The following is a 26,264-nucleotide window of genomic DNA, read 5'->3' as shown; positions in this document are numbered from 1 at the left end:
TGCTGGGCGGGGCTTGTTGTCAGGAGAAATGTTTTTGCTGTTGCTATGGAAAATATCAAAAATAAAATGAACCAAGCCCATTTGGTTCTATTTGTATACAAACTGATGATTTTATGATGCATATTGGGGGTCCCAGATCCAGAGATTAAATCACAATAATAATAGGCTAATTATTATTATTATACATTTAAAATAGATAATACAAATAATAATATCAAAGTGCATTGCATGGGGATCCTTGAAATCAAAAACCTTTGTGTAGATCTGTTCTATGGGCGAGCGACACCGTGGTACTATGGCAGCCAGTAGGCTCGCCTACTATACTGCCAACAGTAGCAGCAAAGCAACACCCTGGAGAAAAGTGTAAGCCAACGCCCATGTGTCACATTAGTTTCTTTACCAAGGAGAGCAGAGGGGGACGGATCGAGTGAACTATTACCGAACTGCAACCAATCTGACCAGATCCAGATCATCCAGTCATACTGTTTCCCAAAGAAACTTTACTTTTACAACCACTATACTTCTTCTTCGGTCATTTCTGCCGAAGAAGGCACGTCGGGTGTTTTTATGTAACGCGCGCCTGGAGTCGCACCACCGCTGCAGATTTTTAAGTTTCATATTTACATCAAATTAATACAAAATTCGTTTGGAATAACTCGTTTGGATCATGGCTGACACGACGGCCAGCACCGGTGCCAGCGTCCTGGAGAAGCTGAAACTTTACGTGAAAACTCAAAAGGGGTTTATCCTCGCGTCAGAAATAGTAAGTGTATAAACTTTACGCACTTGCACTTATAGCAACCGACATCGAGGTGCAGCTGTTCAATCCACATGCATCATTATGAGGTTTAAAACTCACTGTAAATAGCATAACAATGAGGGGTGTGTTGCAGACACTAGTGTTCCACTATTGCAGCCATAGACTATACAGCCTTGGTCAGTACTAGGCTACAGTGACGTGGGTTCAATCTAGGTTAGGCTACTAGCCTAATCAGTGGCTATCGATCTGTTAGGGTTGACTGTTATGGACACTGACTGAATGTATGAAGAGAGAATTTAAACCTGATACAGCTGACAAAAAGGTGTCTTTCTTGTCCCTTTGTAATTTGTGTAATAAATGACCATTATAGTGTATTGCACGGTGTTCTGTTCTATTCTGTTATGTAATACTATGCATTAAGTAGATATATTATATTATAGTATATTATATTAAAGTAGAATAGAAATCTAGTCTATAGCCTATAGCCTGTTGTGTTCGTATTATTATATAGCCTATATTGGTAGTCAAGACTATAGCCTTGGATCAAGACTATCATAGATGTATTTGATCAAGTCTGACCTAGCTTTCGTATCGAAAACAAAAGTAAAACTATGTTAGTCTTGATCCAAGGCTAAGACAAGACGTAGTATAGTCTTCTTGTCTAGTCTATGTTCTATAGTCCAGTGGTTTTGGCCATGGACCGCCATCTGAAAACATTTTGTGCCAGAGACCCACAATGTGTCTAGATTTGTCAAGGTGTCAAGATAGATCTAGCTCAAAACCTGTTGGCTATTTTTGAACTACGATCTACAGTATATTATTGAAATATGACTTAAATGTTTAACTTTAAACAGTTCCTCGTCTTGCTGGGGACCCCATGGAACCTGGCTACTGAAATTCACAAAGTAAACACTGCAACAGGAACATTTATGTTTTCATATGTGGATATAGCCTTGCGTATAGCGATACTAATTTCACTGCGTGGATATGCATTGCAACGGTAGATGAAGGCTGGCTACGTAAGGCTAATGTAGATAAGAACTTGAAGTCTATATACTGCTAGAATTTGTTTATTGCTGCTGTAGCATAGTGGGTAGAGACTTGGCTGTCTGTCTGGTAATCAGAAGGTCACCGGTTCAACTCTCAGCCCTGAGCAAGGCACTTAACCCCTAACTGCTTCCACTGAGCGCTCATCATGACCATCTAAGATTAGCAGCCATGAAGCTGAAAACAATTCCACCAGCGGGACGAATAAGGTAATCCAATCAAATATTGATCTTTTCCATTCTGCTCTGGGCACTGGAATGAGGGCCACATGTGTGACTTTAGGTTGGGGTCACGACAGCGGGGCTAAGGCCCTTCCACCTGTCACTTGTACTCCACTGTTTTCTCATTTGGCACCAAAGTGCCAGATGCCGGCTGTTAAAAATGGCAGATGAAAGGTCACATGGTTTAACTTGCAGGGAGAGCAGTATCTGACCTAGTGGCAGCTGTCTCCTTTTCTACTTTATTAATTTGTCTTTGTCTCTTAGGCTAAATATTAGCAGTAAACACAGGATTTGTTAGCCTATAGCCAAACTAATACCAGGACAAAGAAAATGCATTGTTTGCAGCAAAATATAGCCTACGGCAAGTAGTTCTCAAACTTTTTCATTTGAAGGACCACCATAATGCTCAGAGTTACAAGCCTGCAAGGCTCTATTGGAACCTCCACACGGAACCCTGGGGGTCCCCGCACCCCTCTTTGAGGACCACTTGCCCTATGCCATAAAATAAAGCATTTTTCCACATTACAGTTTGCAGTTCTGGTTGTTGTTAAGATGAATGAATATCTCAGCTACAGTATAGTACTATAGTCCAACAGTAGTGGCATCACACCATTGATGTGTAGGGAGACCACAACCTGTTGTTTACATCACTGTGTAAGCACCATCTCAATCGTCACTGATGGTAGTTTCCCCCTATGTACCAAGTGCCTTGGTCATCAAGTGCTATATTATTATTATTATTATTATTATTATTATTAAGTAGTTTCCACTTCCTTGTAAGGTCTAGTGTCTACTTCCTGCATGCAGAGCTCTATTTATCTTTTCTCTGACCATGGCTTTGACGTGGTTCTCCTTGTTTGCATTTCACTTCACAGTGTTGTCTAAATACAGCAGTCGTTCTGAGTTCTGACCTCATGTTCCCAACTGAAGTTCCAAAATAAAAGTTGCACTGTAAGTGCAGGAGCAACATGCTACTGCACTGAGTAGGACTGAATATCTCTTTGCACCACAGTGTTATCAAAGTCCTGATAAAAAAGTCCTGATTAAGCTCTCATTTCTAAGAATAAGAATTTAAGAAAAGCACTCTGCTTGTTGAAAACTTGTAACAGTGCGTTGAGTCAGCTCAGCTGAGATGGAAGTTCCAGACAACATGTGCGATTCCGTCCCTGAGACAAAGAATGCACGGATGTCTCAGTCAGCACACATAGGTCTTCTTGCATTCTTGGACAGAACACTTTCACACTCCGCTGTCTCTGTGGCGTCTCTGCATTCTTGGACATGCAGAACACTTTCACATGTGGCTCTCTGTGGGGTCTGGTGAAAGCTATGAAGGAAAACATCATATCTGTGTGTGTGTGTGTGTGTGTGTGTGTGTGTGTGTGTGTGACAGGAAAAGGGAAACCCAATCTCTCCCTGCTATGGCTGATATAATAGCCATGTTGTTTTCTCATTTGACAATGTTTTTTTTTCTTTTTGTTCCTTATATGATTTCTCTTGGTTGATTTATCTGAGTTGGAACTGTACTTGGACAGCTTTTTCCAGTCTACACCAAATCTCTTTGCCAAAAATAACCAAGCTCACACGTTGCTCAAGTGGACATTTCACGACCATAACTAGTCACCTCTTTTGTAAGAGCCTTTATCAAAGCGCACAGAACACAAACCGAGCAGCCGAGAGCTGGGGGCTACTGTTTATACTTTATACCATCAGCATGTTTACACTGTAAAGTTTCCATATGTTTGCAAATCAGGTACCGGTATGAGCTTTTTTTCTCCTTCCTTTTTGATCCTCCTTGTAATGACCTGACAGCGGCATGAAGCGTCTTGTCCGTGTTTTCACCGGTACAGAGCCCAGTCACACCCATGCGTTAATGCAAATCCTCCTTTGTTATACATTAAGCTCTGCCCAAAATGGATGATAGACCTGGGTGACTCATACACACAGTGAGTCCCATAGTTGTGGGTAGGGAAGCCAAATTTTCCTTCCAGTGTTACAGTGGGAGAAGCGGTAAGGCTATGAGTAATATGGAAAATGTTGAGCATATATGGCTGATGTTGGAGGCCCAGCCCAAGACTTAAAAAAATAACGGGACTTCCCCTAGTTCCATTCGTATTTGGTCTTTCTCTGTACCACAGACAGGCTCTCTCTCTGGCAGTCTCTGGCTCTGCTCTCATATTTGTCTATAATTAGCTGGCTATTCACTATTTCCCATAGTAGTCGGTTTAAAAGAGAAACTGATTATATACTTGTGTGAATAGATGGCTGAACTGGCCGATACAGATCTGTCGCTGTGTCTGTGTTGTGACATAAACGTGTTGAACGCCTCGCTCCTTTTCTTGTTGTGAAGGACTGTTCTGTGTTTCTCTGTGTGAACCGTTGCCCTCACACAAGCAGAAGACTGAAGCCAGAATAGAGCCTCTTTTGTGTAGGCTCCTGGCCGAGACCCCCGCCCCCCACCCACCTCTCTGCACAGAGGCAGCCTGTGCCAGTCTCTGGAACACACCAAACACTGAGGCGTGTGTGCGTGTGCGCATGTGTGTGTGTGAGGTGGTTTGTGACATGGCGTGGGGGGGAAAGGGGAGAAACAGATAGTTGGGTAGTGGGCGGCTGTTACCTCACGCATGCTTCATGTAGAATGGACCACAGTGTCTGTGACTCTTGCCTAATTTATACACCGTCGTACGACGAGGGATAAATTAGGTTTTTACATCTTCCCATGTTTACCCATTTAGACCTGAGGACGATTCTACAAATTCCTTCCAAATCTTGACAGTGTTCTGAAATACCCATGTATGTCAAGGACCCCAAAAATATATGTAATTGCCCGCTGAGCCCCATCTGAAAATATGTTGTTCAAGGGACCCGACAGAATCAAAGATTTGAGTTAAAAACGTTAAAAACGGGCCACATTTTCACGATTTTTCTCTACAAGCTCGTAGTGCGGCACTCGGTGCCGCGCTATGAGCTTGTAGATCTGCTATTTTTCAACAGCTAAAGTACAACATAATGCTTAAAACACCAAAAGGGGTTCCCGCCCAAAATGGGTTTTAAAGCACACATCTCACATATCTAATAATAAATAAACCCAAATTTGTGAGCCCTGTGTCTTTAGATGCATAACAGAATCAGAGTCTGATATTGTCTGTAGGATGTAATGCGATACCAGTCCTGTATATGTTGCACAAGGAAGAGAAAGCCACAGCAGTTGAATCAGCTGAAAGGGTTAATGTTCCACTTTTGGTTGAACATTAATACATTTTATACTAATAGTGTTGTGTAACAACTAGTCGTACCAACTGTTTTTAAATACATAGATCTTTATTGAGCCTCCAAGGAGAAATTCAGGTGTTATATATTTATAACAAAATTTAACCAAATTAGAAAGACAATAATGGCCATAGTAAATCATTGTAATCATAGTGTGATACCCACATTTAAAACAGTTTTGTTTGTTCACTTTAACAAAAACATTATTGCTGCACATAAATGTCACATCCTTGGTTGTAACAATAATTGTATGGAGGTTGTGTTCAGAGGGGCTGTGTGTCAGTATTGTCTAGCTACAGCTGTGTGTACCACAAAATATTCTGTGTGTACTACACAGTATTTGGAGTTCTTCTACCCACAGAGCTTGTCTGCAGCAACAATAGAAGGATTGAAGTCACGTAGTCCGGCTGATTCTGGTCTTTTGGCCGAGGGCCGTTTAAGTTTATGATTCCTACACACTGCCAGCTTTTTGGCGGAATGAACCGAGGAGAATGCCCGCTTACTCTTTACCTCTTATGGAAAAAATGTGGTCTTGATGGAAAAAACGCAGTAAATCTAAGTTGAAAGCATCATGTGTTGGGTTCAGCTGATGGACTGAACTGTAATTCCATTCCATCTCTGTTTGGCTGGAGCTATTGTGATTTTATGTGTTAAACTGTGTACGTTTTGTGCAGAAAGTATGTTCCTATGGCATTACAATGACAACAATTCAGACATTTATGACAGTGGTTTTGTGCCAGGGAGCCCCCCAAAATAGAAGATTTGTGTTGTTAAAAATGTGGAATGTTGGAAAACCATTTCCAAGATAGCATACAAGCTCACAACGGTCAGATTGTGACGCGTTGTGAGACTTTAGATCGGCTTTGGAATATCTGAAATATGAAATAGGGTTAAGTGCTTACACAGATTTTATATTCACTAGTTTGCACGCCCTGGAACCCCCTCAAGGACCTGCTGGGGGTACCATACCTCACCTTGAGAACCACATTTAACAGATGCTCTTGAGCGTAGCATTTCTAAACAACATACCTACAATAGTCAACGTCTATCCTAAATATTCAATAAGCAGGATTAAAGGAATGCAGTCACCCTTCATTTAAAAAGGGAACATTCCCTGTGTTGACGATGATGTGACGCTGACGGACGCCCGATGGCTGCAGTGGAACCCTGTCACAAGAGAACACAATCCAAATAATAAGTAAATAGAAGACATAAATGGTTGAGCTGTTGTGAGACGAGATGTTGAATTGGTCACTGGCCAGAGTAAACCAAACAATGTTTGGCGTGGGGCCGGTTTGTGGAGGCTTCAACAAAATGAATAGTAATGAGGTGAACACTGGGTCAATTTCTGTGCTCTGTAGTACAGGGAATCAAGTCAGGGTTCATTTTCTGCTGCCTACCAGACCTTCATTTGCATATGTAAACATCTGCATGGGACCTTCACATTACAGATGTTTTCATTAACCTGACCTGGCTGCAATGTACAGTTTGATTTGACGAAATGAGAGACCAATGCAGATAGCATTTTCTGTATAAAAAGGCAAGGCAGCGGCTCTATCTTCTCAGGAAACTGAAACGTTTTAATGATAGTATACAACACACCCTTACCATGGTCTATAGGTCACTCACTGAGAGTGTTTCACTTTTAATATCGTCTCCTGGTATGGGAACCTCTCAATTAGAGACAGGAACAAGCTCACACAGGTAGTTAACCAGGCTATTAAGATCATTGGAGACAAACAATTGCAATTCAGGTTTACAATGACTCCCCACCCTCTCGTAAACAATCATAGTTAGTTAGTGGTTACAGTCTTAGACTTTTGTCTCATTATTTGTAGCGTCTAGGTCTTATATTTCTACATGTCGTTCCCTGTCTAGTAGTCCTGGTCCTATGTCTGTATTTGCCCCAGCTGTATCTAATAACCCCTCATGTGTATATATCAGTCTTTGTTCCCCAGTTAGTCCTTGATGAGAATTGTGTCAATAATGGGTTTTGAACACACGTACAGCCAGCCAGGTACGTATGTGCTTGGCTGTCCTGCGTTCAGGTTCTCGCCACACACCAGCACGTGACAAGAGCACTGGTCTATGGGGAAAATGAACGGGGAATTATTTCCTGGGCCATCATCGGGGCGGGACTGCAGTAATAACAGCTCAAGGTCCAAATGTAATCTCTTCTCTTCTCTTCTCTTCTCTTCTCTTCTCTTCTCTTCTCTTCTCTTCTCTTCTCTTCTCTTCTCTTCTCTTCTCTTCTCTTCTCTCAGATCCTGAGTCTCATCATTCTCATCTGTTATGGGGCCTCTCATTCAGGAGGCTACACCGCCGTGGCCATCTGCGAGATGATCTTTGCCATGATCTTTTTTGCCGTCTTCATGATGGAGTTGGACAAGGCGTTTGTGGTGGTCAACTGGATGTGGAGTGTGAGTATGAAGATGAAACAGCAATTAATCGATATAATCAATGATGAAAAGTAATACTAATCAATAATGAACAGATTTTTTCTTTTGATATGTTAAAATAGCAAACATCAACTTAAATCAATTAAATAAATCAATAGTTGAGGCTAAACTACGCTTCATAAAGAAAATGTCTCATTTAAACTCTTTCCTGTTAGAAAGAACTAATTTGTTTTGGCCGCGCCGTTGGATGACGAGATGGTGGCACATCTGGCACACACATGCCCTCTCTCTCTGCCTTTAGTTTCCTGTTTCTCTATTATCAAATATAGAAACCGCCTTAAGTTTTGTTTTATAAAACACCACAATGTTGTCAAAAGGAAATGCAACTAAGCATAACCTTGCCTAAAGTAGAACTGAAAGTGCTGTATGTGCACCAATGCATGACCCCACCCTCCCCCCCCCCCCCCCCCCCCCCCACACACACACACACACACACAGATGAATCTGCGAGATTGGAAAAAAAAAAAACACACACACACACACACACACACACACACACACACAGATGAATCTGCGAGATTGAAAAAACACACACACACACACACACACACACACACACACACAATTGAGTTGACACAAGCGTCTATCATTACTTTTGTTTTCTTCTCCTGACAGGATCTCATCCGTGCTGCCATTGGCTGTGCGCTGTACCTCATCACCTCTCTCATCTGTGTGATTGGTGGATCAGGGGATGGCGCCCGCATCGCAGGCGGGGTCAGTTACAACATCTGTTTGAATTCAGTTTGACTGAGAAACCCCCAGAAATGCATAAAGGTTTCCATCTGTCAGTTATACCAGTTCTTGACTTTCTGCTAACTATTCATTTACTTTTACGCAATCACTGAGGTTTACACAACGACCACAAGTAATGTATAACATATTGTGTGTGTGTGTGTGTGTGTGTATGTGTGTGTGTGTGTGTGTGTGTGTGTGTGTGTGTGTGTGTGTGTGTGTGTGTGTGTGTGTGTGTGTGTGTGTGTGTGTGTGTGTGTGCGTGTGCGTGTGCGCGTGTGAAACAATGTCACTGGATTTTTTTAACTTGAGTTTTGTACACAATAACTACGAGTTATGTATAACATACTGTAAGACACACCCCTCCAGTACTGAGAGACACTGAGCTGTCATCATGATTCATGACATTGTTCCTTCTTCATTAACCACTCTCACCCTGGTGTCCCTGATTCAACATTTTGAGAAATATAAAAAAATGCAGATCTACAGGCTATCTACAGGCTGTTTTTCCACACCAGAAAATAGAAAAAAAGGGAAACTATTCACCTAATGACATCCACAAAATAGGGACACAAGGTTGAAAGAGACTAAACTCACTCTTCTGAACTGTTTGACCTTGTTGTCCTTCAGGTGTTTGGTCTGATCGCTGGTGTCCTGTTCGCCTATGACACGTACACCATCTTCCTGACAGTAAAAGCAACCAGGCAGCACACCGCTGCTTCCACTGGTGAGAAGATCTCCACATATTCATTAAATAGATTTATTGATGGTTATTGGTTTCAGTTAGGGCTGGGCGACATACAGTATTTTTCAGTCGATTGCCCAGTGTCAGTGGACTAATAGGTCTGCTTTTAAGGCTCTCTTAAAAACCAATCAAATACAGGGAAATGTGTTTTTGTCCACTATATCTTTGACCTCCGAAATACATACTGAAGATAACCATTTCAACATTATTTTTATATTTTTGCCCGTAAACCTCAAGTTTAGCAGACATATACAGTTAATATACGGTATAATATACAGGTGTGATGGTACAATTCGGGAGTTTACCGGAGTTTGTTGGAAAGTTTAACGGGAGTTTTCCTGTAATATACACATCCGTAATTCCATGCTTTCTGCGCAGTGGGCGCATAGCCACAGCATTTTTTTTTTAATATATTTTTTAATTCTCTGAGACTCAACTCAGAGTAAGACTCTTTCGTCTCTAGCTGCCGTTGCCAGCGATTTCCAGCGGGTTTTCTTTTAACCGTTGAAGACCTATATTATAAAATATTCTCCTCCACCACAATCCACTCACTGTAGTCCAGACTACAATGACCATGATGCTTTGCTGCACTCGCCCCACCTTGTGGAGAGGGGGGAGGGGCGACAACATGCGTCTGCCCCTTAGAGTATATATGAATAGAGATGGCATCCGAGTTCTCCTTCCATCCACTTGCATTAAGTTTCTCAAAAGTGCATCAGGTGATTTCACTCCTCCTTCCGGGTAGGAACTTGCGTGACCATATTAGCCATCCTACATTATGATGCAATCATGCAATGACATCACAACGGTGTAATTGTTCTTTATAAAGCCTTGTCCGATACTCTAAACATCAGTTAGTGACTTGCAACGAGGAAACCGAGCTGCCTTCATCCTAACAAGTTCATCTGTAAACTAGTTGTTAACACTTATTGACGGTGGAGCTGCTGTGTGAAATGTTTCGCTGGACGATACATCTGGAAGGAGAACATAGGAAGGACAAGGCTGCTGCTGTGGTGGTCGGACACGAGATCTACTGCTTTGGAGGAGACCGAAAACAGAGGAGAAGAGATCACATTGAAGTTAAGGTCTTCAACACTATGTCTTTATGCTTGAGGAGGTTGACCCCAGTGACGCCTGGAACAGGAGAACCTCACCTTGAGGTTCCCTCCAGGCGCTGGCGCCACACAGCTGTGCTGATTGAAGCTACTGTCTACCTCTGGGGAGGATATCCTTATGGCAATGTGCTTTATGCATTTGATGTTGACGCCCACAGATGGTTCAAACCACAGGTTTCTGGAACCGTTCCAAAGGGGAGGTGGGACCACTCAGCCTGTGTTTTGGGGAAGGTCATGTTTATTCATGGAGGATGGACCAGGACTGAATGGACTCCGACTGAATCGACTCCGACTAATGACATATACAAGTTGGACACGACCACAATGGTCTGGACTTTAGTTAACACCAGAGGAACTCCACCTCCTGTTTCAGACGGTCACTCTGCTACCATCATCGGGACAAAGATGTTTGTATTTGGAGGCAGGTGGAATCAGTACAACACCACCATCAGAGTGTTCGACACAGAGACCAACCTCTGGCTGGACACACCTTCTACAAAGCTTCTACCAGGAGGACGCTGCAGTCATTCAGCCTTTACCTACCATGGAGAGCTGTACATATTTGGTGGTATGGATACGAGAAGAAACCTAAATGATGTGTGGAAATTCAGTCCAGAGACATTCTCGTGGAAGAAGGTTGAGCCCAAGGGGAAACACCCACATGATAGGATGTTTAATATGTGCTGTTGCATGGTGGAAGATCGTATCATCCTCTTGGGAGGAGCCAACAACCCTGGTGACCTGTATGTCTTAGACTTCAGTCCTAGCCTCAAGACATTATGTAAGCTAGCAGTTATTCAGTACGGTCTGGAGCAGTCTGGACTCCCACACAACATCAGGTGGGAACTGGCAGCCATGCGTAGAGTGAAAAGCAACTGAAAGGATAACAGTCCTCTAAACCCACGAAGCCCAATAAAAACAAATAAAATTGTGAATAATTTATTATAACTCGGTTCTGTCATTGTGTGTACAAAAATAATACCCTAGTGAGTCCCAGAAAACCTGTAGTGGTGTGTCATGTGTAAAAATATCCGAGTGGGTCCCAGAAGACCTGTAGTGGTGTGTGACTGTGTGTGTGTGACTGTGTGTGTGTGTGTGTGTGTGTGTGTGTGTGTGTGTGTGTGTGTGTGTGTGTGTGTGTGTGTGCCAATAACACTGTCGTGCCAATAATCAGTGGCGTGCACAGATAGACACTAGGGGGTGCTAGAGCACCCCCTGCCCTTTTGGCAATGTGCTCTACAAATTCTTCTTAATTTGTAGTGTGTGGACCATGGTGACACTGATCAAATATTGATAAAAAACGCTTCTACTATATTATTTAGGCCCCCACAATCTAAAGCTATATGTTTCTATGTCAGTGGTTCTTCGATAAAAATAAATAGCAGACCTATACAAGCTCGTAGCGGCGCGCTATGAGCTTGTAGGTCTGCTATTTTTCAATAGCTAAAGCACCAAAATGGGTTCCCGCCCCAAAATGTGCTGCACAAGGTGCCCTTTTTTTTCACTTGAGCACCTTCCCCTCTAAATGTCTGTGCACGCCACTGATGGTCTCCCCCATGTTGTTCTTCAGCATTGTAAAGGATCTTTCAGATTGATGTTTTTTAATGTGCCATGCCAAAACCTTGCCTAGCTCTTGTACTATCGGTATACATATACAGTGCTATATAACAATATTTGTTTTGTTTCTTTACAGATGACAGAGTTTAAACATGCAGGGATACTTGTATCCTTGTCAGGAAAACACAAAGAATGAAAGAAAGAAGTTCACGCGAGAGTCAACGGCAAAGTAGAGTGGAAGGCGAAAAGAGTAGAATGAACAGATGATGAATTAACCGATGATATGGTTCCCAGTAGAGGAGAGGTTTGTCGTAAGGTTCATGTCAGAGAGACAGAGAGAATGCTGAGATGTGGAGGAGACAGTTCTACTACGTGACTCTGATGATGAAGAGAGACGCTCTCATAAACCTCTCCTCCAACCTCAGTGCACCACTGATCACTAAATGTTTGGTCCATTAAAACCACTTGAACCCTAGCGTCGCCGTCCATATTCTGGAGGCGAACGTTCGGGGAAAATAGCCGATCTACACACTCAGAACGTGTTGCGTCGCCACAAATTCAGAGCTTGTAGATTGGCTATTTTGGGTTAAGATATTTACTGTAGATCAAGAAAAAGTCGTAGTATAGAGTATAGAGTAGAGTACTGGGGGACTCCGGTCAACCAATTATGGGGTTTAAGTGGTTAAAAAGGGAAAGTTGTAAATAATGACAACGTAAAGCTTTGCTCAGTACTTTGACGCAGTTTGTCGTGTTGCGTAAGTGCACAACACACGTGTGTTCTGTTCTAATGGCCTGTAGTAAATGCATTGGCTGTGTGTCATACTCAACACGTCCGCTGATAGAGGGAATATGTTGTCTGAGCTTAGATCTTAAGAAACAATGAATTTACACATGAGCTGGTGCTTACTGCTTAATGAATTATTTGTAACTGTACTTTTCCCATTTTTGTTTTTGAGTGCTTCTGCCATTCTGACTCACTGCCATCCAAGGCACTGTTCCTCTGAATGCCCCCACACAGTCCAGTCCAATAACTTGTACATTAACCTATGGAAAGTTCTAGTCAGTTCACAGTAACACTTAATGAAATGTGCTGCGCGTCCATTGTATATTGTAATAACATTATGAATTAGGGATGTTTTTTAGTTAACTGCTCACAGAGCAATAATGTGTATTGTGTACAAGGCTGCAACACTTCCATAGATTAATACAATTCCATAAATGTATTTTACAAAGTACTGTAATGTCATCTGATAAAGTGTCTTCTGATGATACAATGAATTGATGAAACAACTAACCATAACTTATAGTTATCTTATTCTTAGTCCATTTGCATTTCCATTTCCATGTTGCATCTAGAGACATAAGCATTTGAAGTGGTCTAACATTATGGATCAAATTTCATTGCCATGACTCATCCGAGTTCAGACTATAGCATCCATTAACTACCAGACTGATTGATCTGATTGAATTATCATCTACAGGTTTCCATTTGTTTTTACTCAGGTCATGCGTTCACTACATGTATATTATTTTAATTTGTAGCTAAATGTTCAAGGCACAGAATATTTTCAGCAAAAAGAAAACATCATGCATCGCTCAATAGAAAAGCTTAGTCAGTTTCTGCACTTTCATTCTTTGTTCTTTTTTTATGAGAAAAGGGAAGTTAATTCACCACACTTTGGATTTGTGCATATGTCACCATTGTAAGACATTATTCATGTGTTTTCTTCCGCCCATAGTACTGTTTATGTTCAGTAAAGATGTGGCCTCAGTGTTGTATTCCTAACGTGCTTTTCGTGAGTTTGTGATTTGTGCCTTTGACGTTTTGAAGCAACAGTGTTTTGCAAAATAAAAATCCATTATTACTACAAGGAACAAAATCTGTGTAGTTTATATTTCTGTTAACTAATAATTTGTTTTTCACACGGTACTGTAACTGTGATCTGGGAACTGTGGTTTTTAGTGGCTTGAGTTGACTTCTGCAGTAATGCCACTAGATGGCAGCATATCATCACTATTTGTAGTTAATTCTACCCAGTTGTCAGGTAAAGAGGATGGTAAAGAGAATGGCCCATTTAAAAATCATATGATTTAATTGTATTAATGCTTTATGTGTTCATAATATTGCCAGCTACATCATCATTCATCAGTTAATGCGTGTTTTTTATTAATATTAAATCGAAATATTTTAATTATACACTAAAGCTGTCACAATTGTGGAATAAAAAGTACAATAATTACCTCAGTCTGAGATGCAGTATAGGCTAGTATAAGTAGGCTAAGGCTATCAAAAATGTTATATAAAAAACTACTACCTCAAAATTGTACTTGAGTATTGAGTATGTAGCCTAACTTTATAGTTACGTTCCACTACTGAGCTTAGATCATGAAAACTAGGAAAGTGACATTTAGTGAACACAATAAAAATTCATCCATATGGTAACTTTGAGAGCGTATGACATGTAACCAAATTGGACCCGTAATTAAGGGTCATTAATATTTGGACACTTGCTCGGAGTTAAATAAAGTTACATCTGCACTCTCTCAGAGTGAAAAACACTTGTGATGTAAGTCAGTCACACTACTAGTACAGTATACAGCCAGGGGGCCTGGGGGAGGTGACGTGTGGTTACGTATGCGTTACGCACTATAAAACTTTCACATAGTCTGCTGTGCTGTGCTGGTGCGTATTCTGCGTAAGAGGTCCATGGAGACGTGAAGTTGTTGTTGGGGGGACATTACATTATCAACCTGAAGACACCATGAAGCTGAAGTGCGTCTGCGTGTAGGCGTGAAAACTTCTCTTCAGATCAAAAAGGTTGATCTTCTTGAATGTCCTGCAAAACGGATCGGGTTTCTTCTCAACAACACGAACCGAGTCCGACAACCATGTTCTCCCGTGGATCTAAAAAGCGACGGTCGAACCGCTCGGTAAGTAGGATTATACATTTTGGGGGGCTTCATAAATCGCCGTGTGAGACTACATTGTGATGTATGATATGAATAGCAGAAATAATTTGTAACACGAATGTTCGAAGTTGAGGCCGTGGATCGACTTATTATATTATTATTCACGTCGAACAAACAGAACGAAGTGGGACTAAAGTTTCACCTTTACCTGCGGTGGGTTATATTTTACAATAGTGGAACGGCTAGCGTTGTTATTCGTTTTCTTTACGGTTATGTGGTTTCTTATATCGTTTAGAAAAGACCTACATTCTTTGTTTCCTGACTAATTTAGGGCGCCGTGGGTTAGGAGGGGTGTGCTTAACTACGTCATAGGAATTTACCTGAGCAGGTATTGGAACTTGGATTAAGTTAGGACAAACTAAGGCTTGCCATAATTATGAACAAGTTACAGTTTTATATATAGGCCTACCATATTACTGTAGTGTACAGTATGTCTGAATGAGACGGGCTATGCTCCCACTGGAAAGTTAAAAGTTTGCGATGGCCATATGCTGTCTGTGCAAATTCATATGACTGTAGTGTATGTGTAAACATGAAACATCTGTCTCTTAGAGAGAGAGAGAGAGAGAGAGAGAGAGAGAGAGAGAGTGTGTATGTGTGTGTGTGTGTGTGTGTGTGTGTGTGTGTGTGTGTGTGTGTGTGTGTGTGTGTGTGTGTGTCAAACTAGCAAAGCAGCCCCTCCAATAAAATGCATGCAATCAATCTCATAGGGCCTGATTCATTAAAAAGAAATACGCCACCGTTACACTGTGGTGGAAACAGATATCGTATTTATCCGTCCGATCAAGCTACGTTGAGATGACGTGTTATTCAGAGAGCGGTGTGTACCACAGGTGCGCTGGCGTATCGCAGGTGTATGTCATACTGAATGCAGTGGGTGCAAAGTGATCGGAAAAGCACCCGACAACCTCATTTGCATTGATCCACGCCCCATATCGCACCATAAAAGGCTTCAAGCATGACTCAGCAGACAGCAGTTTGGTCTGTCAAAAAAAGAAAAAAGGCTTTGCAGCCACAGACTATGCGGCTTCACAGCCGCGGTCAATGCATGAATATAGCCCGCACTCTATTAATATGTCCACAACGGTGCGTGCTCCGCTGCTGAAACAATATAATTATAATTTATTTAATTAAGTTCGGGACCAAGGCGGGTGCTGCACTCATACCTTTGCACTTTGCAGTCAGAGGTAAAACATAGGCTATGTTGAGAGGGGAGAGGGGAGAGAGGGAGGGGGGCATGGCTTGCGCGATAAAGAACAGTACAAGCATATACATTCATAAGTGAATAATTGGGATCCTCTTGTCTGAAGAATTTAAGAAATTATAATCCAGTGAGTTTATCCAGTGAGTTAAACTATTCTGTGTGTGGCATCCAATATGTGATCAATATCAATACATGATATTAATTTGTACTGTTCACCACACGACCAAATGCTATATTACAACTCGGCAATGATAAGTCCTTATAGGATACTGATGAATGCACCTGAGGGTTATAAAAAAAGAAAGAACACTCGGCCTGCAGAAGTAAAATAGATATCCGATGTATCAGATGTAAATAAATTTCATGATGTCGTCATATTAAAATGATTCGCGGGACACGGCAAACTCATGATGAGATCAATGTAGTAGCCTACAGCATATAGCCTACACAGCTACAACGTTGCCCATATTATAATTAATTAAGGTGAGCTGGCTTAAAACTGACTGGCCAAATTGCACGCTGTGGATTTATAGCCCTCGTCGTGACTGCTGTCTGTCTGTCAGACCGGCATGTCTGTCAGTCTGTGAACCATAGAATGCCATAGATAGACCATATAACAGTCGGGCCAGGCCGTGTTCTGTCCTTGCCGGGCTCACCGCGCCGTTATATTAATTTTCCAATGTAAATTTCACCCAGATTGGACTCGGTTCAGCGGCCGCATGCTGCTGTCCGCCCCCCCCCCCACACACACACACACACACACACACACACACACCGACAGTCAGAGAACTGACTCACTAAACAACACTAACACACACTAAACAACGTTGGATTCGTAGGCCTACAGTGCAGAATGCAGATAAGTGTAGGCCTATGTTCTTATTATAATTGTGAGTTTGTTTTTTAACATGCAGCGCGAGTCCACGGGAGCCTACAAGCTCACAACGCACTGCGAGTAGCCTAGAGAAGGCTGTCAAGTGAGCAGCGCAATCGCGCATGCTATAGAAATATCCTAATAAATAAATAAAAAGGTGTCATTTGCAGGGGCAGTTTCCTTATGGGACTTGACTCTAGAATGCATGCATAGGCATATAAGTGCAAGTGCACTCGGCTTTTATATATCATTTTTTTATGTGCTGAACAATGTTAGGGTCGGGACACATGCCTACATATTTTATCTGCGATTTGGGAACTATTTATTGATTCAGCATGAAGACTAAAGCCTTCTGAATATATCCGTAAATTCGTCCGCCACCTAAAGAGGTCCCGTGGGATTTTACGGAGTTTCCGACCAACCTACGTGAGCGTCAAGTTCACGGCCATTTCCATGAATTCCAAATTAATGTGGGAAATCCACGTAAATGCCTTTCCGCTAGCTTCACGTCATTATATCAGCGTAAACGCGTTGAAGAATCAGGCCCACTATGTGTAAGTACCTTAGAGTATATATACAATAGAGAAGACACCCAAGTTCTCCTCCCGTCCACTTGCATTGAGTTGCTCAGAAGCGCATGAGGCGAATCCACTCCTCCTTCCGGTTTAGGAGCCCTGTGCATTCTGGATTTTTGCCCTCAAACACATGAACGCGCGACGACCGACACATGAACTAGCATCGTGCGTGTGTGCGTGTGCGTGCTACTCGTGGTGAACGCGCATCGCTATGTTGGCAGCAGACTCGTCTGCTGTTTTTTATCATATTAGCATTTTGAATAGATTAAGAACATGGATGTATCTGATTCTTTAAATTCGTTATTTTTATACACCTCTATGAACTGTTTACACACCATATAATATAATATTAATGCAATAAACTGAAGTTCATTCCAACTTGTGTTATTGTGTGGTGCAGTGCTGCAGTTGAATATTTGCTTTTAAAGGGACTTTATACTTTTGCTAATTCACATTTAGAAGAAAGTGAAAATATAGGCTACATACATTTTACAAATACACTTTACCAATGACAATGTAGAACAATTTTAGCTCTGAAGAACACTTTAAGCCTTCATGGCAAATGCAAGGTCACAGCACCACTCTAAACTATTAAATAATAATGCTACAGATCTCTAATAAAATGCCAAAATACAATAAATGATGGGTTCTTTTTCATAGCACTTGTAGCACTATGAATGCAAATATAATAAATATTAAATATGTATCAGACAACCAACAAATGTAATACAAACTATATATTTATATAACAAAATAATATTTAAAGTGTGACAATATTGTCACAATTGTAAAATTGTAATTGAAAAAGAATGTCAATATAGTTTAAAAAAGAGCACTTTGACACTTGTCATGCCAATTTGCGCACCACTATGAGCAATGACTTTTTAGACATATTACTAACAAAAATACCAAATCGTACATGATCTACTGCTTGACCAGACAGATATTGTTTTTGGTTCTTTAGACAATATGAACATATTCCAATATCTGATATGCAGAATAAATGCTGCGTAGGCTATTCTATGCCATTCAGGTTCATATATGTGCATAGGAAATATGTCTCAATACTGGATGTACAGTATTCCAGTCCCACTGTTGTTTATCCAGTGTGAATAATAGATTATTTTAAAAATCATTGCAATTTGATCTGTGACTTTTGCAGAACCCAATGTTTTAATTCAGAGGTTGGTTTAAAATGAAAGCATTTTGATTATCTCGGTAAGCACATCAATACGAATCTGGGTTATTATTGTGGTTATCTTAGCACTTCATCATGGATTCCTTGGGTGAAATTCCCAGTTTTACACTTCACATGTGACATAGAGAAATTCTTCCTTGATCTCCACCTTTTCTTAACTGCACTTTGTCCAAACAGAATAAATGTAATTTACACACTTAACCATAATTTGATTTTAATTGGAAAATTGATCATTTTCAGTGTTATGGAATAATTTAACCATTGATTTTAGACTGTAAAAAGACGGCACTGCACAGAGCTCCACGACCACCAGTCAATCATTCAACCTCTGCCCAGGGATGGAGGCTTGAAGACGGGGTAAATGGAGAGACATACGCCTGGCAGAAAATGAGTTTCGCCTACTTGTAGGTTATCAAACCATGTATTTATATCGGTAAATAATCATGTTGATGCTAAATCAACATTAACATTTCATGTACAGCTGCTATTTAAAAAAAAAAAAAAGAATTCGGACTCGGGAGTTCTACAGCAGAAGCCTATGGTAAGTGAATGGGAAGTCAAAATGACATAAGCGATCTTTATAATCTTAATACTTGGTCACAAACCAACTATTTTACAAGAACAATATTGATGTAACTAGAGATTAGACAAATTATCTATATTTTATATACACAGAATAATAAGTAATGAGCAAAAGTCCTGATGCGGCATTTCCTGGTTTTAATGCGGTCTGTCTCTCAGCGCTCCGCTCTGGGGCAGAGCTCAGAGAGCTGGCTGAAACTTGCTGGAGTGGGCGGAGCCTAGTGCGCGTTCATGTGTTTGAGGGCAAAACCTTACCAAACTGCAATACCTTCTTCGGCCACTATGTCCATTGCGCTTCAGGATTTTCTCTGGGTGTCTTCTCTATTGTATATATACTCTAAGGTAAGTACACTAATACTTAGTGTAGCCCTAATACTTGTCATAGGGCTACACAGAATCATTATTTACTTATAAACAACATAAACCTTATACTGTATAATTTGTGTTTTGTATTAATATCTATTTAATTTTGCACTTTGTTGACCAGAGTCCCCCTACACTACAAGTTGAATGATCATCACCTATTTTGACATGCTCAGAATTGTGATGCTATAGCTTATATTGTCAGAGCAACCCTTGGGGTGGCACAGTACAGGGCAGTCTGGGCCATGATCTAGAAGTCTAGATATACTATACATACACTATACATAGTCACAGTGTTTCTCTACTGTCATTTGCAGACGGGACTTGATCTTCAAATCTAATGTTCGCTTGAAGATCATTTTCTTGTCTGCAACCACCATTGTACAATGGAGTTTAAATGAAGAGAGGCAGAATCTAAAAAAAGCAAATATGAAGTAGAACTTGGAGATGCTTGTTGACCTGCTGGTTGTGTGTGTGTGTGTGTGTGTGTGTGTGTGTGTGTGTGTGTGTGTGTGTGTGTGTGTGTGTGTGTGTGTGTGTGTGTGTGTGTGTGTGTGTGTGTGTGTGTGTGTGTGTGTGTGTGTGTGTGTGTGTGTGTGTGTGTGTGTGTGTGTGTGTGTGTGTGTGTGTGTGTGTGTGTGTGTGTGTGTGTGTTGTGTGTGTGCGTAATCTACCGAGCATGCCACAGGCTCCAACCCCTGACCTTTCTTGTTAATGTTTAACGTTTAAAAGTCAGCCGTAACCAGTAACCACCACAAGTCATTGTGCTTTTAGAGCAAAACTCAAATTATGTTCTTACTAAGTAACCTCAACCCCATCTTGATTGGGTTGAGGTATTTTATGATTGCTTTTAACCTTAATATGCTTAGTTCGCTGGGTTTCCCCAGCCATTGGCCTTTCTCTACAAATAGCAGCTCTACAAGCTCTACTGATATTTTTGCAGAATGTTCGGCCCAAAATAGGAACACTACGGTTCAAGTGGTTGTTCAAGTGTGAAAAAGGATTTATTTTGTTGACAAAGAACTTTGCTCAAAAAAGGCCTCAAAGGAACTGGTTCTACCGTTCCAGCCACCACAAATGTGTTCGACGTTTCCCAAAACAGTTATTAATTATAATAATATCGTCTAGTATTAGTTTAAGTATAGTCGCTGGATGATCCCAGAAACAAAAAGGACAAAATAGTATTAGTTTGTCTATACCGGTCAGGCTCTTGTTTACACGGTTGCATAGTTACCAAGAAAGGATCTGTGATCTGATTACAACCTTTATGCTCTCATTGTGAAAACAGCAGATTTTTCTTGTAAGTATGTTTCCACTATGAGAGCGTTCCTGTGCACCAGTGTGAACTAGAGTGGCTGTTTACTTTCCCCGAGCAGAGTTTTGAGAGCCAGCACTTCCCACTCCCAGCACCCCTCCCAACTGCATCCTTCACTGACAACACAATAGAGTAACCTCATTGTTGGGCCACAGACCTGACGCATTATCTTTTGTGTCAAAGCTGAAAGGAAAACACATGAAACCTGCGAGGCTCTCATGCAGGCTCGCTTGACGAATGGGAGAGCGCCTTGATGCCAAGGAAGAACGTTTTCAGGGAAGTGCCAAATGAAGTTCAGGTTCTAAACGTTGACAGTGTCGTCTGTTTCCTGAGATCCTCTCAGCTTCGCCCTCACCTCCTCTGTATATTAAGAAAAAGGACAGGGTAGAAGACAAGCTGAGGAATGCGTGTGAAACGTCTCCATGTCTTAATGTTCTTGTGTACCACAGTGATGGCATGGAGCTAACTATCTCTCTCTGCCCTGTAATCATGTAGTGCTAATTAGAACCAGCTTGACAAGTTTTTGTGTCTCTCTGGATAGGTTCACAGATTGAATCATCTCCATGCTTCCAAATCTTGTTTTACCCCAAATTAATTTTGAGGTTTTCGAGTTTATTTTGCCTTTTTATTGAATGCAATGCAGATTAGCCAGTGTATTCACATGTAATAAAACCTCCTAACATAATTATATTGCTTATGGAAGAAGGAAGGTGTGTATTTTTACTTCAGTAAAAAGTAGCATAAACAGTAGCAAAGTAGAAATATTTTGTTACAAGTAAAAGTCCTGCATTCAAAATTTTACTTGAATGAAAGTACAAAAGTACTGGCATCAAATACATTTTAAATTGGTCTTATTAAAACATCACATCTAAAAAAAGCTCGAAATGCAATGCTTTGTGAGCTTGTAGATAAGATATTTCCAATTAGACAACAAACTGGTTAATTGGTTCATGTATGTTTTGTAATAATCCAGAACTACAAAGGAACAAAAGCTGTCAAATAAATGTTGCTTCTCTGATGAATTGGAGTAGAAGTATTAGTAAGTGAGTAAAGTTACCTCAAAATTGTAAATATACTTTCTGCCAGTGTGCATATGTCATTAAATTAGTGGTTGTTGTGTCTTTGTAGCTTGTTGTGACAAAACGTTTCAGGTAACCTGACTGCCCCTCTAATCCTCCAACATGACTTACAACATGACTGCGTCTACTCTGCCTAAGCACCTAAGGCTTTCCCTGCATCAATCACTGTCTTTTCAAGGCTCCGTTAGCATCCAGTGCGCCGTGTTGCACAAGTCTTGTCACAGGGATCATTACAGAGGCTATAGCATGTGTGCGCAGTGCACAGCATCTGCATTTACATAGACGGCAAGGAGAGATTAAAATCCTACTAATTCCTCTTTATCTTGTTAGTTAGTAGTAGTACTCAGGATTTTCCAGAGGGGTCAGTTTTGATGACTGATATTTCATGAACTCTTGGTCCTGTGTTGAGTAATAAACAATTTACAATTTAGGCATTTAGCAGATGCTCTTAATCCAGAGCGACTTACATTAAGCAAGAACAAGAAGCATGGCAATACATCACATACATAAAAAGTAGTTATCATGAAACATGAGTAAGCTGAGAACATAACAGTGGAATACATATATACTATACTATGCTATACATATATACTATAAAGGGCTATGACTACAAACAATGCAATTCTAGTGCTGTCTATATAACATGCTATAAGTCTGTATCAAAAGCTATCTAAGTCTACAAAAAGTGCTATCTAAGGGGGTAGGGTAAGTGCTATGGGCCATGATGGAGTCAGACTACGGCGGAAGATTGGGAGTGAGGCTGCAGTTCTGATTGGAATGGGAAGTGCATTCCATAGTTTTGGAGCCTCACGATTGTAATGCTTTCTCTAGATTGATATGAAAAGTTAAATAGACAGTCTAGTAGAAGTTGAAGTTGAGGGTGAAACAGGTTTGCATGTGTTGATCTTAATACTGTGCTAAATCGTAATTGTGTAATTGTTTTACATTCTTGAATTTCTTTCAAAAATAGCGGAAATGCGGAATGTTATGAGCTTGTAGGTTCAGGTTGGCTATTTCACTAAAGTAGTTGACCGAGGTCACCCAAGGCTCGGTCTATAGCTACTACTGTATACTAGGTCAGCTCCCTTTTTCCCTCCACACCAAATCTCTTTGCCGAAAATAGCATATCTGCAAGCTCACAATATCTCACAAGGCAACACGTTGTGAGCTTGTAGATTGGCTACTTTCACCGAATGTTTGCCTGAGAATATGGATGCTAAGTGGTAAAACCCAATACTTTCAGTGTCACTAACTTTAGTGAATAATGAATATACACAGTGACTGTTGTTACATAAATTAATTGTGGGTACTGTAGGTTTCCCCTCTGTCTGCCAGAGTTAGTAGTCATGTCATTCTGACAGCCGAAGGTAATTAAAAACAGAACGGTCCAGTCACCCTGAAACTATTGTTACGCTTCATTTAACCCAACTTGTCACGTTTTGTACCTGACTCTCTAAACACACCAGGAGCAACGCGAATAAAGGAAGCGAAAATGTATTGCGATTATTTCACATCAAACCTTTATTTGGGTGATGCTTCCATTCATACAGGTTGATGGCCGGTTGGCCGCTGCTCTAATCCATTAAGACCTGAAGCTGATTCTACAAATCCTGACAGTTTTCTGATTAACGTATGTTGCTATATCAGTGGTGCTAAAGTTTTTCATATCAAGGATCCCCTTGACTTAAGAAAAGAGGCTGCACAGCTCGTAGTCACGATGCTAGAAACTTCATTAAACCAACGTTTCGGCAAGCAGGTCGCCTTCTTCAGGGTATGATACCTTGAAGAATGAGACCTGCTTGCCGAAACGTGAGTGCATGTGGCATTTTCTTTACAAAAATGTCTCAGCAACAGCTCCTGCAATAAAATGAGCATGATGTAAACTGTTATTCTGGACTAACCAGTTAATGCTTTCATCAAAAAAGCTTAGAGACATAATTGAAATGTTGCCTACATGCACTAGAAATAAATTGTGATTTGAAACCAACTGGATCAGAAATGTCCATTTATGGTTTAAGCTAGAGATTATCGTAATAATAGAATGCTCATCCTGGTTTATACTGTAGGTCTGCTACTGCAGTACATATTATTATTAATAATGACCTTCATTTATCATCATTTATAATGTGTGTCACGTCAAGAAAGGTCAACACAATCGTCCCAGTACTTATCCATCCTGAGCCCTTTCATCAGCATATCAAATAATAGACTGATAAGCAAAACAAACACAGCTATTCTCTAATTGCAGCAAGGCTTTTGAGCTGGTGGGAAAGTAGGCTAGTTCTAAAGAGTGAATTTAGATCAGGGGTTCCCAAAATGTTTCACTTGAGACCCGAAAGATAGTTTTGGTATGTTTTAAGAATGAACCTCGTGAGCCATATTTCAGAAATAGTGAAAATAGCAGATTATATAAATTCCTAAATAACAGAAAAAAGAAAAAAAAAACAGAAAGTCCCAGGTTCCATTCCTGGCCCTGGCAAGGTGTCTTGGTGTCCCTCCCTTTTGAAATAATACTTTAATTGAAAACAAATCTTTGCGACCCATACAAATGGTTGCACGACCCAAAAATGGGTCCCAACTCATTGTTTGAGAAACATTGTTTCAGGTAGAAGCAACGCTGTGAGTCTAAGTGGTCCGGAAATGTCCGGAAAAATTGTAATGCAACACAGACGTAAATGCAACGATTTTATGAGCTGCTACGCAAGTGGTTGAAAGCAGATCAAAACAGAACGCTGCAGGTGTGTACAGGTATCATATCACACTTCCTCACTTCATCATTGGTTTGCGTGTGTGTGTGTGTGTGTGTGTGTGTGTGTATGTTTCTGTCAGCATGTGGCCGAGAGAAAGCAGAGGTTGTGCTTGGCTAGGCACAGAAAGTGTAGCTTGATGTTGTTCTTGGCTGTGTGTCTGCACTCTCCTTGTTCCTGCCAGAGGACCACATCAGATACACTAGACAAAGCAGCTAAGTTGCAAAGTAATTAAGTAAGTTTTGTCGCTGTCGGGCAGAAACCTCTTATCTACATATTGAAACTTTTACGTTTATTCGTAAATGAACGCCCTACTTGTGTAATACATACCACAGCGTTACACAGAAGCATCAAAGGTAGCAGATCCACATTTTCACACATTTTGAACTTATAGAATAGATCTGTTACTTTTGCAATTTTTGAATTAGAATCCTGAAAAGTACTCAAGTACTGTGCTTAAGTATAACTTTGACGTACTTTTACTATTACTTTTTTACTTTTACTTTACACACAAATACTCTGCTTTTTATTTAGCTATTATATTATATAAAATATCCGATCTACAGGCTCACAACGTGTTGATGCGATGTGTTGTGTGATGGGCATTGAGTACTTTTACTTTTTGTACTTTAAATACGTAGTTGATGCCAAGACGTTTGTACTTTAACTGTTAAATGCTTAATACAGCACTTCTACTTGTAACAGAGTATTTCTACAATGTGGTATAGCGATTTTAAGCAACAAATGGGAGTACTTCTCCCACCACTGACAGCTTGTCAGTGGTAACAGGAGACAGTAGCCTCAGTGCGTGTGTGCTGTCGGCTTAGAGACACAATAAAGGCCCAGCCACAGGATATATAGACATTGATATGGCTTTATGTTGTTCAACCATTTCCTTTATCACACAAGTGAGATGTTTTCATAACCAAAGGTACTGCTTCTGTTTCAATAATGAGTGCTCCCCCCCTTTTGGTATTTCATGCTTTATTGAGAGAGACAGGAAAGGTGTGAGAGAGAGAGAGAGAGGTTGACATTCAAAAAGTGCCTCCGGTTAGATTTGAACAGTGGTGTAAAGGAGCCAAGTACAATTACTTGTAGTACTGTACTTACAATTTCAAGGTACCTTTACTTTATTTGAGTATACCGGTATGTACATTTTTCAGTACTATCTTCCTTTTCAGATGATCAAATTATTAATAAAACATGTTCTAAATTCTCCAAAATAGCCACTCTAAGTATCCTTGGGAACCAACAGTTCCCGAACCATGTGGCTCAAAGGCCACATGGAAGCCTGCCTATCTCCTGTTTCTGTAGCTTGAGGCGGCTTCAACCGGCTTGATGTATAAGTACATCCCCTCGGCCTGGACATGACGCTATAGTATGTTACAAGGACTTACCCCCAAATCCAACCCTTCATGCTGGGAGGCATTGGGACCTATTTTTTTTGTCTTTGC

At 40.8% G+C, this 26,264-nt stretch overlaps 3 protein-coding genes across 4 annotated transcripts in view; all 3 read left to right on the top strand.

Annotated features, from left to right (window-relative positions):
- The first annotated feature begins 323 nt into the window (after positions 1 to 323).
- Positions 324 to 13,783, top strand: plp2b (proteolipid protein 2b). The gene is made up of 5 exons (XM_080763908.1): positions 324 to 763; positions 7,560 to 7,715; positions 8,370 to 8,468; positions 9,117 to 9,213; positions 12,040 to 13,783. Exons 1-5 carry the CDS (start codon positions 668 to 670, stop codon positions 12,051 to 12,053), a joined length of 462 nt encoding a protein of 153 aa, XP_080620034.1. The 5' UTR covers positions 324 to 667; the 3' UTR covers positions 12,054 to 13,783.
- LOC308316005 (kelch domain-containing protein 3-like) lies at positions 10,185 to 11,225 on the top strand (the record flags this gene model as incomplete). The annotated part of the gene is made up of 1 exon (XM_080764326.1): positions 10,185 to 11,225. One exon carries the CDS (start codon positions 10,185 to 10,187, stop codon positions 11,223 to 11,225), a length of 1,041 nt encoding a protein of 346 aa, XP_080620452.1.
- Positions 13,784 to 14,593: 810 nt separating the features above from the next.
- prickle3 (prickle homolog 3) overlaps positions 14,594 to 26,264 on the top strand; it is a 34,457-nt gene continuing 22,786 nt past the window's right edge. For both annotated transcript variants that reach the window (XM_080763901.1, XM_080763902.1), the window contains exon 1: positions 14,594 to 14,834. In XM_080763901.1, coding sequence (XP_080620027.1) covers positions 14,736 to 14,834 — 99 coding nt within the window. In that variant the 5' untranslated portion in view covers positions 14,594 to 14,735. The remainder of the gene's footprint in view (positions 14,835 to 26,264) is intronic.

The sequence above is a fragment of the Protomyctophum bolini genome (assembly GCF_963924005.1).
Source record: "Protomyctophum bolini genome assembly, chromosome: 5".
Taxonomy (NCBI): domain Eukaryota; kingdom Metazoa; phylum Chordata; class Actinopteri; order Myctophiformes; family Myctophidae; genus Protomyctophum; species Protomyctophum bolini.
This window is presented reverse-complemented; position numbering and strand designations above follow the sequence as displayed.